Genomic DNA, 18,177 nt, shown 5'->3' with positions numbered 1-18,177 from the left:
ACGGGATTCATATGTTAGATTTTGCATAAAAGAAATGAACTAAAGTTGATTTTGGAAAAATATGCATGTTTTGTTATGAAAATAAATTTAAAACAACATCAATTATTTGTTCTGCACTACTCATGAAATCTGTATAAAATAGGAAAATATTTTTGTCATGATTGATGTAAATATGAGCAAAATTTTAGCATTATGTTTCTGACTATGCAAAAAAAAAACGAATATGAAATCTGAAAATTTGTATATATTATGAGAAAATGTTCTGAATTTGTTTTGAATATGTGAAAATAATATAAAATTGTTCAGTACTTTGTTTTGATATAATGTGACATCTAAAAAACTTTTGACATGATTTTCTGATTCTGTATCTGGTCATGATTCGATGATTCTGATTTTATTTTACTTTGATATATGGTCATGCCACAGGTGATAATAGTGGTCTTTGACCGGTGATAATCATGACGTTTGGCTCTGTCACGAGATATAATAGTGATATTTGACCCTATCACAAGATATAATAATGATATTTGACCCTGTCACGGGACATAAAAGTAGCATCTGGCCCCCGCCATGGGGTATAATAGTGGTCTTTATTTTGAGTACAATTGCTTTGGTATCATGGTGATTTATGTTCTACTTGGCTTTCCACATAATGTACAATTCGACCACGAGAGTTAAATATGGTATATGTTCTAATATGATACTCCGATATGATACGATATGATAAAATAATGATGTTCAGTTATGCTATGCTAAATGACTTTTGAATATGAACATTTTTAATTGTTGCTCTTATATTCTAATAACATGTTTTGGATATGCATTATAAACTTTATGAAAAGACTTATGTTTACATATTAATATATGTTATCTACTTATTGAGTTGTTGATAACTCACCCCTTATCTTTATAATATTTTTCAAATAATTTTGACAGTTCATATGAAAATCAAGAGTATGAAGCTTGAGAAAGATTATATGATCGTAAATGAATAAATGCTAAATGCCACAAATATTTATTGGAGTCAGATTTATTAATTTTTAGTTTGTTACGATCAGGTATTTCTTTGATGTCCTCGTAAATGAACATACATATATATATATGTTAAACAAATAAATTTATATTTTATAGAATCTTTAAAAAATATATAATTATGTTATAAAAGACGATTTAGGCGACAATAACTAATTCTCTCGACCCGGGTGTTACACTTTAAAATCCAACATTTATTTTCGGTAAATATAAAAACACACACGAAGAACTAACAATTTTAATTGGTCAAACCGTACAGACGTTACAATCTTGAGTAATGTTAGATATAAATTCTAAATAAACAAGTCTCATATAATTTTTTTTTTTTTTGTAAAAAATAAGTTTTACTAATAAAAATATAGTTTTTTTTTATATTTCTTTGAGGTGAAGTACACTTCTTTATAAGGACCTATATGAATCTTATCTATATGAGAGTTTTACAAATTATTTCTCTTGCGATCTTTGAATGGATTTTGGAGATGAAACCCAGCGCACGGTTCCACACATTTTCCAGATATCCAAACGATTTTTAGTTCAGCCTTTAAGTCACTTATGAGGCCCCTCAGCCTCTTTATGGGTCACATACTCTTCCCGATACGAAGCCTGCAGTCCAAAACCCGGGCAATATCTTCCCGAAACATTGGGATTATTGCGTCGAAACGGGTGAGGATGGAGAAGAGAGACGAAAGCCACGGGAATAATGGCGTGGAGACTACCGCAAGATCAATCAACCCCCGTGTTGATAAGCTTCAACAATTTGTACGCAGTGACTCTACTGGTACGCAGCATCATAAATTTAATTATTTTTTTCAAATTTTGGTTCTTTCCTGATTGTTTTGTCAAATGGGTCTGTCATTTATCAAGATGCGAATCTATTCTGTCGGGTTTCTTTCTTTCTAATATTCACTTTCTCGGATCGAGTTGTTTCTTGTATCATATGTTTCCATTATTATGGGTTGTAGGAACATGATAATTACTTGGCTCAGTAAACTTATATTTGTGGGGCAGCGATAGTTGGGCTCGACTTTTATACTTGTAGTCTACGAGTGCATGAAAAATACGGAAATTTGGAAGTGGAATCCTCCTACTGAATCTCATTTTGGATCATCATTTGCTCATGAGATAATTTGGCAGCAATGACTTTTATGGGTCATCTTGAGATGACCTCATCAGAGTCAAATTTGAAGAATTCATTTAGACCACAGTACAATCGATTAGAAAGAGGGTAAATTATCTAATCCACCGGAAACCTTTCATATCAGCCTTGTTTTCATTGGGGTGGCGGTTTGTTGGTAGCAGTCGTGAGTGGGAGTTTACATTTCTTTATTGGTCATACATCACCAATTCCGGGATACACAAAAGTTACATGGACAGATAGCACAAGCTTGCCCCTGATAAACTAGTCCTTCAAACAAGAGTTGGACATGCATCCTTGCCCTGACTCTCATACATAAGCTTCGTATTCTTTTCCAATCAGTCAGTTGCTCAGACGGAAGTTACCTACTTAGGAACCCATTAACGGTTCCTCAACTAGACAGCTAGTCATCTATTACAGAAGCACCTAAAAAGCATGCTAGATGGACTATTAGAATCCAATTTTAACAGTAAATTCCTGTAGAAAACTGGACTTCTAAGTTTGATTTATTTCCTTGATTTCCTTATTGGACTTGCGTGTGTATTGGAGAATACCACGCAATCCTCAACATCATCTCTGTTATTGAACAGAGGGAAGGTGCCAACCAATGCTGAGAGCTAGTCTGTTATTTTTATTCTTTGATTTGTTTATGCTGAGTTGTACATAAGGGCAACATTGTATTTTCATTTCATAGGTTTTTAGAATATTCTTTTATGTAATTATATATACACGGGTCGATGTACAAAAGAGACATATAACATAAAGAGATTTTCTTTTTTCTCACCAATTTCTGGGTTTCCTGCTCTGCATTCCATTCTGTTACATGGTACTAGAGACCCAGGTTCAATCCCAAATCCACGCTATGTCAAGCAACTCTGATAAAGAAGATTCTAACCCCCTCCTCAAAACTTCGAATGAAAGGCATCTTAACTTTTCAGATCCTTTCAATCCCTTCGCATAAACAATGGTGATAATCCAGCCACTGCTTTGGTCTCAGACCTTTTAACTGCCGATAACTACGTTAGTTGGTCTCGCGCCATCAGCCGTGCCCTTCACGCCAAGAACAAGCTTGATTTTATCAATGACACTCTTCCAAAACCAACCGATGTTGCAGATCCCCTCCTTGAAGCGTGGGAACATTGCAACGATCTCGTAGTCTCTTGGCTTCAAAATTCGGTAAGCGCATTTGTTAAATCCAACCTTGCTCCGGTCGATGATTCCATAATTCTTTGGCTTGAACTTCAGGACTGTTTTACTTAGCAAAATGGTCATCGTATTTTCCAATTGAAACGCGACCTTGCTAGCCTCTCTCAATGTTAGAATTCTATTAGCATTTATTTTGGTTGTTTGAAAGCCTTTTGTGATGAATTGGCTGTTTATCACCCTCTACCTGATTGTGATTGTGGCAAGCTGAAAATTCTTCACGATCACTATGACAGAGACTATGTTATGCAGTTTCTCATCGGCCTCAATGATGCTTATTCCTCCTCACGAGATCAGATTATGCTTATTGAGCCCCTACCCCCTCTTAATCGAGTTTTCTCCATGATTCAACAACAAGAACGTCAACACCTCATGCTTCACCAATACCCCACTCCTGACCTTATGGCTATGTTGGCTAAAACTACCTTTCCATCCTCCAAACCAAACCAGAAATCAGCCCGCCCTTACTGCACTCATTGCAAAATTCAGGGTCATTCCCTTTGAGAATTGTTTTAAGGTAGGAAATGCTACCCCACCTCTGTGTTCCTACTATAACATGACTGGTCATTCCATTGACAAGTGTTATAAACTACACGGGTATCCACCTGGTCATAAACTCCATGGAAAAACTAAGAGCTCTACTGCTGCTGTTGCTTCATCTCGGCCCTGTTCCAATGAAGATATTGATGAGGAACCTACTGAGCCCATGGCTCTCACCAAGAGCCAATTCAATCAACTCCTTGCATTACTGAATTCTAAGGACTCCAGTTCAGCCATGGCCTCCATCTCGATTGCTCAACCCTCAACATCTTCTCATCCTATTCACAACTCCAAAGTTTCTGGTATGGTCACTTGTTTATCCTCACTCACACACACACACACACGCACACACACACACACACACACCTGTTTCATCACAAACTACCCCTTGGATTATCGATACCGGAGCAACAGACCACATGATCTATTGCCCCTCTCTTTATACATCCTTCACTGCCACTATTTCCTCTTTGGTTAAATTACCTAATGGTGCAGATGTTCCTGTTACTCACATTGGTGTTGTGCGTCTCTCACCAACTCTAGTGCTTCAAAACGTGCTTTGTGATTGGGATGGGTGAAGTGAGAGGAGGCCTATATCATTTGCTGTGAGTTGGTGAGTCACCCGCAACTTTGGTTGATGTTTTCCTAGCTTTCCTTCATAAAGACCAGCCTCTTAGTGGTTCTGTTACTTGCAAGGATTCCAATTATGATTTGTGGCATTGTAGGCTTGGCCACATTTCATTTTCTAGACTTTTTTTAATCACTGATCCCCTTGTACGGCAGACCATGAATTCTATTAATCAATCACCTTGTTGTGTTTGCCCTTTGGCCAAGCAACACCGTCTTCCTTTTCCAATTTCCACAACTAAGTCTCTTCATGCCTTTGATATTGTTCACGGTGACATATGGGGCCCTCACCCTACTGTTGCAATTGATGGTTCTCGATTTTTCCTAACTCTTGTTGATGATTTCTCAAGGATCATATGGGTCTACATGCTCAAAACCAAGTTTGAAGTAAGACAATGTATTGAGAGTTTTTCCTCCTTAATTGAAACACAATTTGACAAAAGAATCAAAGTGCTTAGAAGTGATAATGGCAAAGAATTCTCTATGACAGATTTCTTCAAATCCAAGGGCATTATCCACCAAACAAGTTGTGTCGAAACACCCCAACAAAATGGGATAGTTGAGCATAAACATCAACACATCATGAATGTAGCTCGGGCATTAAAATTTCAATCTAATGTTCCTCTCAAATATTGGAGTGATTGTATCCTAATTGCAGTTTACATCATAAACAAGACCCCCACATCATTACTTCACAATAAAACCCCCTTTGAAACCATTTTCAATAAACCCCCCACTTATCATCACATGAGAGTCTTTGGTTGCCTTAGTTTTGCTTCCACTTTTATCTCATGGACGAAAGAAATTTGATCCGAGAGGTAGGAGATGTGTGTTCCTCGGTTACCCGTTTGGAGTGAAAGGTTACAAGCTGTTAGACATACAAACCAACCAGATTTTGTATTCTCGGGATGTTGTGTTTCATGAAGGAGTTTTTCCATTCAATACCAAGTCTTCCGAGCATGATACATCACCTCCCTCCACCATCCCCCTCACCACACCTACTCCTTTCAATTTTCATTCCCAGAACCTCACTTCAAACAATCCTACCCCCCCTCCCAACAATGCTTATCAATTTTCAATCTCTGCCACACCAAATCCTGATCCTCCCCCACCTGTTTCTTCTCCATCTACACTACCAACTTCTCCCTCTACCACCCCTTCTTCCCCTCCTCTCCTTCCTTCACTCCCACCTCTTCCTCGTTGGTCAACCAGACATAGGAGTGCACCCAAATTTTTGCAGGACTTCCATTGTCAACAGGTAACTCTCATTCCTTCCAACCAATTGTTGACCACGAAGCTTGGACCTCTACCAGGTAAGTTTTTTCCTCTTGAAAATACTTTATCTTATCATGCCCACTTATCAAGCTTTTTCCACTCCTATCTCTACCCATTTTGAACCAAAAACTTATAGACAAGCCCTTAGCCACCCGGGATGGTGTCAGGCCATGGACACTGAATTGGCTGCCTTATAAGCCAACAACACTGGATACTTACAAATTTGCCTCCGGGCAAAGTTCCAATTGATTGTGAATACATTTATAAAATTAAATATCACTCCGATGGCTCAGTTGAGAGATTAAAGGCCCGTTTAGTAGCCAAATGCTATACTCAGCTTGAATGAGTTGATTTTCATGAGACATTCTCACCTGTTGCCAAATTGGTAACCGTGAGGTGTCTTCTTGCCATTGCTTCAGTTAAGGGCTGGCATTTACATCAATTTGATGTAAATAATGCCTTTTTACATGGAGATTTAAATGAGGACATTTACTTGAAGAAACCTCCCGGTTACACTAAAGGAAAACCCACTCAAGTTTGTAAGTTACTCAAAAGTTTGTATGGCCTCAAACAAGCTTCGAGGCAATGGTATTCTAAGTTTTCCACCTCTTTAATTGGATCTGGTTTCTCTCAATCTAAGGCTGATTACAGCCTTTTCACCAAAGAGGTTAATGGTTCTTTCATAGCTCTACTTGTTTACGTTGTTGACATACTTGTGGCTAGTAATGATATTGCTTGTGTGAATGCCTTGAAGTATTTTCTTGACAGCAAATTCAGAATAAAGGATCTCGGCTCATTGAGGTATTTTCTTGGAATTGAAATTGTGAGATCCTCCAAGGGCATTCATTTGTGCCAAAGGAAATACTTTTTGGACATTCTAGCAGATTCTGGAAATTTGGGCAGCAAGCCAACTAAAGTTCCCATGGAGTAAAATCTCAAGTTAAGTCAATCTTTAGGCCAACCATTATCAAACCCGAGTGTGTATAGGAGATTAATTGATCGTCTTCTCTATCTCACAATCACTCGACCTGACATTTGTTATAGTGTGCAAACATTGAGTCAATTTATGGCTCATCCTACTGATTTCCACTTGTTAGCAGCTTAGAAAATTTTTAAGTATCTTAAGGCTGCACCTGGATAGGGTTTACTTCTCTCTAGTTCATCATCTCTTCAACTCAATGCCTATTGCGACTTGGATTGGGCCTCCTGTCCTGACACCAGGCTCTCGGTAACAGGTTACTGCATATTCCTTAGCTCCTATTTGATTTCCTGGAAATCAAAGAAGCAATCTATTGTGTCTCGCTTCTCAGCCAAGGTCGAGTATCGCTCGATGGCAGCAGCATGCTCGGAACTCACATGTAGGGGTGTCAAATCGTGTTAATGGGTCGTGTTTGTGTTCGTGTTCGTGTCGTGTCAAGGTATGTACATTACACTTAATGGGTCAACACAAACACTACCCGTTAAGGATTTCTTGTCAAAATTCCAAACCCGAACACGACACGGTAAGATAACGGGTTGACATGATACGACCCGTTAATGAATAAAAAATAAATTGACATGACACGACACGACCTGTTCTGTTTCAACCCGTTTATGTTAATGGATTGAACAGACAAGATACGACCCGACCCGACCCGACCCGACCCGACCCGACCCGACCCGTTTGACTTGATTGATTTTATATAAATTTTTAAATATAAATAATATTTATAAAAAATAAAAAACTAACTACAAGTCTAAAATTATAATCCAAACAAATATGATCCACACAACTTGTAATAATATTCATTATTAAAATTACATCCCAAATATAATAAACAAAACATACAATGTAAATATATTAATATTACAATCTCAAATATAATAAAAAATTAAAAACACAGATCTAAACAAATTTAGAACTTGAAGAAGGAAGTGGAGCGTCCTTCTTTCCCTTTAGGTCTAAGGGTTTAAAGGTAAATTTAATTTTCTTAACGGGTCATAATGGGTTGACCCGTTAGTGACCCGTTAAGCAATCGTGTCTTAACAGGTCAATTCATTTTGACCCGAACCCGTTAAGACTAAACCCTAACCCGCTTTTATCGTGTCGTATTTGTATTGGGTTAACGGGTCGTGTCACATATTGCCACCTCTACTCACATGGCTGTGCTACATACTTTCTGCCCTTCAGGTATCTCATCCTCAAGCTGCCTTCTTGCACTGTGACAACAAAGCTGCCATCCACATCGCTGCCAACCCTATTTTCCATGAGCGGACGAAACATATAGAACTCAATTGCCACTTGATACGTGACAAGATTCAAATGGGTAGCATTTGAACCTGTCATGTTTCAAGTACTCATCAATTGGCTGATATTTTAACTAAGGCTCTACCCTCCATTGTTCTTCATCATCACTTATCCAAGATGAGAGTTCTTAATCTGCACTCTCTATCTTGCGGGGGGGTATTGGAGCATACCAAGCAATCCTCAACATCATCTCTGTTATTGAATAGAGGGAAGGTGCCAACTAATGCTGAGAGCTAGTCTGTTATTTTTATTCTTTGATATGTTTATGCTGAGTTGTACATAAGGGCAACATTATATTTTCATTTCATAGGTTGTTAGAATATTCTTTTATGTAATTATATATAGACGGGTCGATGCACAGAAGAGACATATAACAGAAAGAGATTTTCCTTTTTCTCACCAATTTCTGGGTTTCCTGCTCTGCATTCCATTCTGTTACAGTGTGATATGAGCATTATTCAAAGAAGTCTTCCGGGACGTTTGCTCACATGTGTGGTTGTGTGTACTCCTGCATTCACTCGCATGCGTGGTTGTGGTACTCCTGCATTCCCATGCATATGTGATTATTTAAGGTTGAAATCTCAGGTTTATTTTAGTTGTTTTCTTTTTCGTGCTTTCAGATGCATTTGAAGGAGCTGAATGTATTTTAGTTTTGTTTGGGGTCTTTCAGTAATCATTACTGTTGGAATTTAATGATCATCAGGTGGTTGGGAAGATAGTTGGGAGCAAGATGTGACCCCATGGGATCTAGGACAACCAACGCCTGTTATTTTACATCTTCATCAGACAGGAGCGCTTCCCAAGGGCCGGGCTCTAGTACCTGGGTGTGGCAGTGTAAGTTCTATTTCATTCTTACAAAATATTACTCTATGAAAATTTTAATTAAAAAAGTAATATTTGTATGGGAAAAAATAATTGCTTATAAGTATAATTAGTCACATCTTAAAATATGATAGATGATATTTGATATGATAGCTAGCAACTCAAAAGAAAAGAAGACCAGAGTCACCAGATAAAGCATAAACAAAAAGATTAAGCATGATGAATTAAGCTTTACTGTTTGTGTCCCATTTGTAATTGAGTACGAATTTGAAGTGAAAATCAATCAACTAAACAAATCTCTGATGCAACTATGCCGCTTTATCAGATGGTATATTCCATTTCTTTTTCCTTTATTTTTCTATATTTTACTATTGGAGTTATTCCCATGACTTAATTGACCATTATAACAAAGAAGAGAAGGTGATTCTGTTGTACATTATAGATAAGTATTTTACATTTATACTTCCGTGTAATTGGGTTTTGCCTATTACTATGAATAAAACTTCTTAATTACTTATAAAAAAAAAAAAACACAAAGAAGAGAAGGTGCAACATATATCAAGATTTTCGTAAACTATGGCGATTGCCTGTTTTTTCCCCTATCAGCGCTTTCCACTGTTTATGTGCTACTATTTATCTTTAAGTTTTCACTAGCCTTTTTTGTATTGCCATTGTGGCCAACAACAAACTGCCTGCATATGGCAGGGCTATGACGTAGTTGCAATTGCATGCCCTGAACGCCATGTAGTTGGATTGGACATATCAAACCGTGCCATTATGAAAGCAGAGGAGGTAAGAGCAGTCAATCAGAAAATCCTGACTTTAACAGGGCTGGAGATCTCTTAGAAAGAAAGGATGCATCGTAAGGTTAACCTAGATTATTTCATTTTCTGTTTCCTTTGGATGTTGCTGTGATGGTTATTTTTTTTTTTTTAAGTAAAAGTTAGACTTTATTGATAGGAATAGGTATAGCCTAAGTACACAGGAAGCATACGCAGAAAATGCCCAATTACCACTAAGCACTAATGAGGGATACAAACAAATCATGAAAACTGTCAATGAAACTAATGACCAAAACCCAAGAAAATAAAATATTATAAAAGAATCTCTTCAGCTCATCCAAGGAATGCTCCTGGTCTTCAAAACGCCTCTTATTTCTCTCCATCCACAAACACCGCATAATGCAAAGGGGAATCATTTTCCACAAAGCGACAATGTGAGCATTTCCCCTAGTACCTTTCAAGCACCTAAGAATATCCGTAACTCTTCCAGGCATAACCCATGCCTCACAAGTCCGGTTAAAGATATCATTCCACAAGAACCGAGCCACCTTACAATGTAACAAAAGATGATACACAGATTTCCCATTTTTCTTACACAAGAAACACCAATCCATAACGGTGAGACCACGTTTTCTCAAACTATCAATAGTAAGCAGTCTCCCAAGAGAAGGAGTCCATACAAAGAAAGCAATCTTTGGAGGGACCTTACTCTTCCAAATAGCCTTCCAAGGAAAACAATGATCATTAGAGAATCCCAAGAGAGCCTTGTAATAGGAATGCGCCGAGAACCTATTACTCCCAACAGAAATCCAAATCATCCTATCCTCGATCACATTACTGAATGACATAGCATACAAGGAATCAAAAAAGTCAGCAAACATTCCAAGTTCCCAATCATCCGCTCTCAAAAAACTAACATTCCAATGGTATAGTTGAGTCCCATGTCAATTTGGCCATTACTGTCTAATTTGTCAACTTTGTGGAATGCCTCACAGAACTAGTTGGGAAGCAGCATAACCTGAATGATACTAATATTATTATTATTAATGGTGACAGCGACTAGAATAATAATTAACAATAGTAGTCGTAGCATTAGTATTAGCAGCAGCAGTAAATGCAGCTATACTAGCAGTTTAATCCAGATTTCTTCTTTTATCCCCTTGGTAGTTTACAACCTCACTTGCAACCATCCTCTCCTTGTCAATGTTGTCACCTGTTTATTGCCAAAGTTCTTTGTTTTAATGGAATGAGGATACCGACATTGGCGTGTTGAGATGGAATTGAGATGTTGGACATAGTGGACTTATGATCTAATTTTCAACATATCATTATTCCTTATGAAGTTTAAGTTCACTGGTGATCTCAGTTGAATTGAATTAAGAACCATAGCTGGGTTGTTCTAATTCTCAACATATAGCATTATTTCTTGTGAAGTTAAAGTTATAGAAAATTTGGGTAGCATCGGAAAGACTAATCCCTATTTATCATTTGCAAACCTCATGCACTGGCTTAGCCAAAAAAGAGCTGAACCTGATACGTATGGTTCCTAGTTCATTGAATAGCACTGTAAAGTGGAAGGCACAACCTAGGAGGATAATGAAAAGCTGCGATATTGGTGATTTTAACTTGTGAAGCCATGGAATCTAAGTTGGTTCTCAGTTTGAAGGTGGTGGTCTAATACAGGTTTCCAAATCTTTTTCGATTTCTTATTTTAATTTTGATGCAGTTGTCTTCCTCGTCACCGAATGCAAGTTATTTTACTTTCTCGAAGGCAGACTTTTTCACTTGGAGTCCAACTGAATTGTTTGATCTCATTATTGATTACACGTAAGTACAAATGAGAATTGGTTTTATTTGTCCATGAGAAATAATGATCAGATGATCACATTTTAATTGAAAATTTACAGGTTCTTTTGTGCAATTGAACCAGACATGAGGTTAGCATGGGCAAAGCGAATCCATGATATTTTAAAACCTGGGGGAGAGCTCATAACGCTAATGTTTCCAGTAATTATCTTATTTTCTCTGTGTCTATACCTTTTTTGTGAGGGAACAAGAATGCAATCATCCAATATTAATAAGAACCCAGATTCTTACTTTCTGTTTGGATGAGGTCATGTTGAATTCATGATAGTTTTTCCTTCTGTTTGTCTTATCAAAAAGATTTTTCTTCTGCGTTTTACAAGTGTTGAATAGTCGTGTCCTTAAAATTTTAGTATTCTTCCTTTTGTAGTATTGAGTTTCAGATTAATTAATACTTTTAAAATTTATACCATATTTGCTAAATAGTTTTCTACTTTTCTAATGGCCCTGTCGAAATCTAAAGTTTTTGTGGTGGCAGATCAGCGATCAGGTTGGTGGGCCCCCATACAAAGTATCCGTTTCAGAGTAAGAAAAATTCTTCTCATCAGTCGCTATTCACCTTCCCACACCCCACATCCTATGAAAAACACTTATACACCCTATGAAAAACACCCCCACACCTTATGAAAAGCTATGAGTGTGGGGTGTGTGATGTGAACAGTGGTTGATTTGTAGCAAAACTCTTCATAGTAATTATTTAGCTTCTCCCTTTTTTTTCTTTTCTCGTCCAAATCCTCTGTCAGGGTTCCTTCTCTTGTATTCTTTTTCCCCCACCGTCCCTCCCCCCCTTGGAGCGGTAGGAAACGAGTGAGCACTCAAATCTAGTAATTTTGCATGGATATTAGTCTATCTTTACAAGATTTTTTTTAATGTCAATGATTTAAATCTTTGCAGTTATGAAGAGGTATTGCATCCCATGGGCTTCAAGGCAATTTCCATTGTAGATAATGAACTGGCTATCAGACCTCGTCAGGTATGTGAAAATTTCTTCAAAGTAATGTATAACCCGCTATGTTTGTGCTTGCAAAAGCATTCATACTATTGATGTAACAAAAGATTCTTGAACTCCATGTATTGATTAGGGCTTTAGAAGTGGGATTCTACCCGACTTTGCCTATTTTCTGTCAGTGTGCATAAATCTCTTTTTACTTATAAAAACAAAAATCCCTTATTTGGTTAATAAGAAAGTCATTTTTAAAATTGCAGAACAGTGAACTTCAGATATTTGTATAATTTTTTTTTGTTATAAGTAAAGGCAAGTGAAGCTACTCTTTTAATAGATTTATACAATTTCCCTCGAATAGGTTTTGTTATCATGTGTATCCCTTTTGGTCTATTGCTTTTATTTGTTGAAGCTCTTCCTTCATGATTTTTGACTTTATTGTTATCACCAATTTTTGTGTGCCTAGTTGCAGTCGTTACATATGGTTTTGACCGGATGTAATTACCTTAATTTATTTACACCTAAAAAGATGATTATGCTCTGCTTTTGTTATCTTCATTTGAATGTTCACTTTGATGAACTAAACTAACGGAACTTCCAGTCAATATATCTTACGACATGCCTATAATGCTCCAAGTGAGACCCAAGTCACATCTGGGCCTATTCTTCTAAAAGATTAGTCAATGATACAATTAGAGTTGCATTAGAACTATTATAAAGAGTAAGAACTTCTCATTCCCAAACAATATGGGATCTTGTACACCGCCTATCCTTATCACTTAGTATAGGTTATCACAATGCCAACCACTTTATTGAAGTCATACTCAAGGCATCTTAGCTCCAAATTGTTCAAGATCTTTTGAATGCGAAATATGCGATAGTTGTCCCAGTATAATGATATAATGATTTTTCTTTTTCTGTTCTTTTCCTGTATATCATAATACCAAACTCTAAGGTAGTGTTTGAATGTTGAAGTGAGTTGAGTTGAGATGATAAAATATTGTTAGAATATTATTTTTTAATATTATTATTATTTTGGGATTTGAAAAAATTGAATTATTTATTATATTTTATATTGGGATTTGAAAAAGTTGTAATGATGAGTTGAGATGAGTTTGAAAACCAAACGAAGCCTAAGAGTTGGTTTTGTAATCTTTACAGGGAAGAGAGAAGCTTGGGAGGTGGAAGAGGTCCTCAGCTCAATCCTCTCTGTGATAACCATGATGACTGTGATAACCATGGTCATCGTGTTTAAAGACACAACTTCTGGACTTTTTAATCATTCAAGTACTTATGTACGCTTTTTAATAAAATTGCATTGCTTACATAAAAAGAAACATCTGTGTAATTGATTATTGTTTACGAAATGAATAAATCTGGACAGAGGCCGGTCCTTAACAGCACACCGCATACTCCTCTAACGTGGCAAACATGGTCTAAATTACACGTCACGGCTCTTAACAGTCCTCCAAATAATGTTTAAAATCGTCTTGCTCTCTCTCTTTCTCTCTATACTCCCACGCTCCTCTCTCTGTGAATCTCCTGATCCTGTTTGAAATCTTGCAAAGTCCCCTTCATTTTCTCTCCCCTTCCCGTGCTCCTCTCTCTATGAATCTCCTCCCATTAAAAAAATTTCCATGTTAAAACAATCTAAATCAGATATATTACAGAAAGATAATGGATTTTTCCATGTTTAAAAGAAAAAAAAAACGAAAAAAACAAAGAAAATGAAATAGAGAGCACGGAACCTGAGAAGAAAGCTGGGCAGCTCTTAAAGGATAAATCAGAAATCTCTTACAAGACAATCCTTATCATAGCTCTTTTTGCAAAAAAATATAAAAAAAAATTAGTAAAACAAAAATTGGATAATAAAATGGCAGACAATATAAAGAATTTGATCTCTCAAACAAGAATGATGGTATGGATGTCTCGAGCAAATGAACTTTTGAAAGCTACACAAGTTTTATAAAAAAAGAAGCCTTGGAGAAGGATGCAAAGAACACCACATCGTTACCCAGATTGGAGAGGATATTCCAACCGGTTAGCCCTTAAGATGGACTTGGGCCTTTACCAACGACTAAAGCCCATATCGTTACCAAGGAGCCTAGTCCAGTACAAAAGAAACCAGCCCATGGCCAATAACGACTGGATAAGCTAATACCGACGGGATAGCTATCCAGCCAATAATAAAAGATAAAGGAGGTTATTATTCAAATTTACTATGAGATGAATCATCATATCTAAATTTGAATTTGAATAAAAGATAACCACTATCCATGAAGGAATAAAGATAGATCACAGAACTCTATATAAAGGGAAAACCCCGGTAAGTAAAGGGATTGAATGATTGTTATTATCTTCAAATTATTGACTTAGGCATCGGAGGCGTTCTCTCGGACCCTCGAGCTCTCTATACTTTGGTTGCAGGTGATCGTGATGTGGTGGTAGTGAAACATGTCCATAACAGTTGGTGCCGTCTGTGGGATTGATTAAGTCTCACATTTTGCGTACTTTTCACATGTCCATCACTACTCAGTCTCAAGCAATTCAAGGAGAAACTTCACAAAACATGGAGGAGAAGATCGCGGAAATGGAGAAAATGATAAAAAAAAACTTACCACGAAGATGAATTCCTTACGTAAGGAAAAAGAGACTTTTAAGTCACGAAATGGGCCGTCAGGCGAGGATGCGACACCCAGTCAGGCTGACAGGGTAGAGATGGAGGCAAATAGTGTGAGAAAAGCCCATCAAGAGAGTGAGGAAGCAAAGAAATTGCACTACGACGTGCGTAGCTTGATGGACAAATATGAGGAGATGGCTAAGAAGATAGGAACGCTTCTTCGGTAGATCAATTGCTGTCAAGCACAAATCTATCGTTTTCTATAGAAATCCTGGCGATGCCCTTACCCACGAAATTTAAAGTCCCGACAATGGACCTATACGACGGCTAGAAAGATCCCGTGGAGCACCTTGAGACTTTCAAAGCTCATATGACGCTTCACGGGTTCCCGAGGGAAATTGCTTGTAGATCTTTCCCTTTGACTCTAAAGAGATCGACAAGAGGATGATTTGGTGCACTGCAACCAAATTCCATAGAGAGTTTTGAAGTGCTGGACCGACAGTTCTTGACCCAATTCATGGCAAGTAGCAAATGCAAGAGACCCGCCGCTTACTTATTGACTGTCAAACACAGGGAGGATGAAAGTTTAAAAGAGTATTTAACACGCTTCAATAAAGAAAAGATGACGACCGGCGACCAAGACAAGAAAATCATGTTAGCAGCACTATTGTGAGGTATTTGGCCAAGGAGCCATTTTATGGCCGAGCTGGCCCGAAAAACCTCTTCTACCTTACGAGAGTTCATGGATAGAGCTGATAATTTTGTTAATAATGAAGACACCTTGATTGCCTTGACCACCCAACCAGAAAGAATGAGTGAGCAGGAAATAAAAGGAGGATAGAGGAAAAATCGAGATAGAGCACAAAGGGCAGACGAAGCCCTATGGTGAACATAGCAAGGTAAAGAGCAACAGAGACAACCATACATTTGGCGTCAATAGGTTTCTGGTTGGGAGATAGGGCTTTCAACTCGACGGAATCAGGAATATTGAAATTATTCCGAGCGTTCTCCAACTCACGCGAAGTGACGACGAAAGAGAAGCGAGAACCTGCAAAAATGGAAGTCGGCAAAGCAACAACGAGTCGGGGAGGAGAGTCCCGAGGTAAAGAAGAGTCAGAAACAACAACTACCTTACCCTTGGAAGAGGATGAAGCCATGGAAGGATTGAAAGAAATCACAAAAAGGCAATAACTCAGAGAGAAAAGAGGAATGCGAGAACCCAGAGAGAAGGAATGCAAGAACTCAGAGAAGAAGAGGAAAGCAAGAAATGTAACAGAATGCCAAAAGAGGAGGGAAAATAGGCAATAAATAGAAGATGAAATGAAGTAACGGTTGACGTGCCCGAGAAGAGGAAACGAAGCCGCGTACTGACACACCTCAAAGAAAGAAACGACGCCTAATAATTAAGTCTCATCACGCCATGCGAGATGAGATTTCGCGGGGTAACTGGAAAGGATATTCCAACCAGTTAGCCTAAGCCCTTACTAACGGCTAAAGCCCATATCATTACCAATGAGCCCAGCCTAGTACAAAAGAAACCAACCCATGTCCAATAACGACTGGATAAGCTAATACCGATGGGATAACTATCCAGCCAATGATAAAAAATAAAGGAGGTTATTATTCAAATTTGCTAAGAGATGAATCCTCATATCTAAATTTGAATTTGGATAAAAGATAACCACTATCCATGAGGGAATAAAGATAGATCACGAAGCTCTATATAAAGGAAAAACCCAAGTAAGTAAAGGGATCGAATGATTATTATTATTGTTATTATCCTCAAATTATTGACTTAAGCATCGGAGGCGTTGCCTCAAACCCCCGAGCTCTCTACACTTTGGTTTGCAGGTAATCGTGAGGTGGTGGCGGTGAAATACGTCCATAACACAGATCTTCATATCGTTTTCGACAAATGTATAGTTTTCCTCCACGAGAAACAACTAGATAGAACTCATGTCCTTCAAGAGCTACAACTTTAGAGAGTGGTGGAGGGGAGAATGCGACGACTGGCTGGCCGGCAGGGGCGGGGAGGGGGGGTGGACGAAGGTTGATCGAGAGGGAGATGAAATTTGAAATGAATTGGGGTAAGAGACATAACATGCATTTTAGGCTATTAGAATAAGAGAAGAATAAAATAAAATAAATTCAACGCTGGCAGGGGTGTGCGGTGTTAAAGGCCTTAAGGCTTCTCTGTAGGGCCAGTTTGGATCTCAAACCCATCTCAACTCATCTTATCTAATCATTACAATTTTCACAAATTTCAACACAAAATATAATAAAAAAATTCAACTTTTTCAAATCTCAAAATAATAATAATATTAAAAAATAATATTCTAACAATATTTTCTTCAATTTTTAACTTTCATCTCAACTCAACTCAGTTCAACATCCAAACGCAGCCTTACTCATCAACTAGTGCAAAAGAGAATGAGGTCCAAAATCACTCAAAACCAACCAAAATAGTTAATGAGTAATGATACACACACAATACTTTTCACAATACATGATGTAAAATGAAGGTATTTTGTAAAGTGGTGTTATTTTTATATGATATTTTACAATAATACCCATAATTTTAAAACATGATTCTGAAATATGTTATGAAAAGTATTATGTATTTATCATTTTTCATAGTTAATACCAACTAAAAAGGGAGGATAAAGAAGGAAAATGTGGTTTCGGTCCCTGGTACATGATAAAAAGGGAATATGTAGTAAAAAAGGTTGGTAAAAATGTTGTGCATGTATATATATTTTTTTTTTGGATGTAGTACATGGAGTGGATTGTAAAGATAGATTAGATTTTTTCTTAAAATTTTATCTTAAAAAAATTAAGGAAGAAGAACATAGGAGAAAATTAGGACTTTGCAAAAATCCGGCTCCCACTCCGACTCCCATTGTTAGGGTCGAATTTGTTGTCTAATAGACTTTGATTTTGACTCCAACTCAAAATCCGACTCGAACCTTTGACTCTGATTTTAATAAAAATATGTATTATTTATATATTGATCATATACTCATATAAAAGTTTAGAAGTTATATAATT

General features: G+C 37.3%; 1 protein-coding gene across 2 annotated transcripts; it reads left to right on the top strand.

The window, feature by feature from the left end:
- Positions 1 to 1,465: 1,465 nt before the first annotated feature.
- On the top strand, positions 1,466 to 13,912 carry LOC109009310 (probable thiol methyltransferase 2). Of its 2 annotated transcripts, XM_035692485.1 has the most exons (8): positions 1,466 to 1,810; positions 8,803 to 8,933; positions 9,627 to 9,713; positions 11,430 to 11,530; positions 11,611 to 11,710; positions 12,045 to 12,091; positions 12,461 to 12,539; positions 13,671 to 13,912. In XM_035692485.1, exons 1-8 carry the CDS (start codon positions 1,585 to 1,587, stop codon positions 13,722 to 13,724), a joined length of 825 nt encoding a protein of 274 aa, XP_035548378.1. In that variant the 5' UTR covers positions 1,466 to 1,584; the 3' UTR covers positions 13,725 to 13,912. The 2 variants fall into 2 exon arrangements, with proteins under 2 accessions (XP_035548378.1, XP_035548379.1); XM_035692486.1 differs by lacking the exon at positions 9,627 to 9,713.
- Positions 13,913 to 18,177: the final 4,265 nt, after the last annotated feature.

Source organism: Juglans regia, chromosome 7 (assembly GCF_001411555.2).
Source record: "Juglans regia cultivar Chandler chromosome 7, Walnut 2.0, whole genome shotgun sequence".
NCBI lineage: Eukaryota > Viridiplantae > Streptophyta > Magnoliopsida > Fagales > Juglandaceae > Juglans > Juglans regia.
Note: the sequence above shows the minus strand (reverse complement) of the source record. Positions and strands in the feature narration are given on the sequence as shown.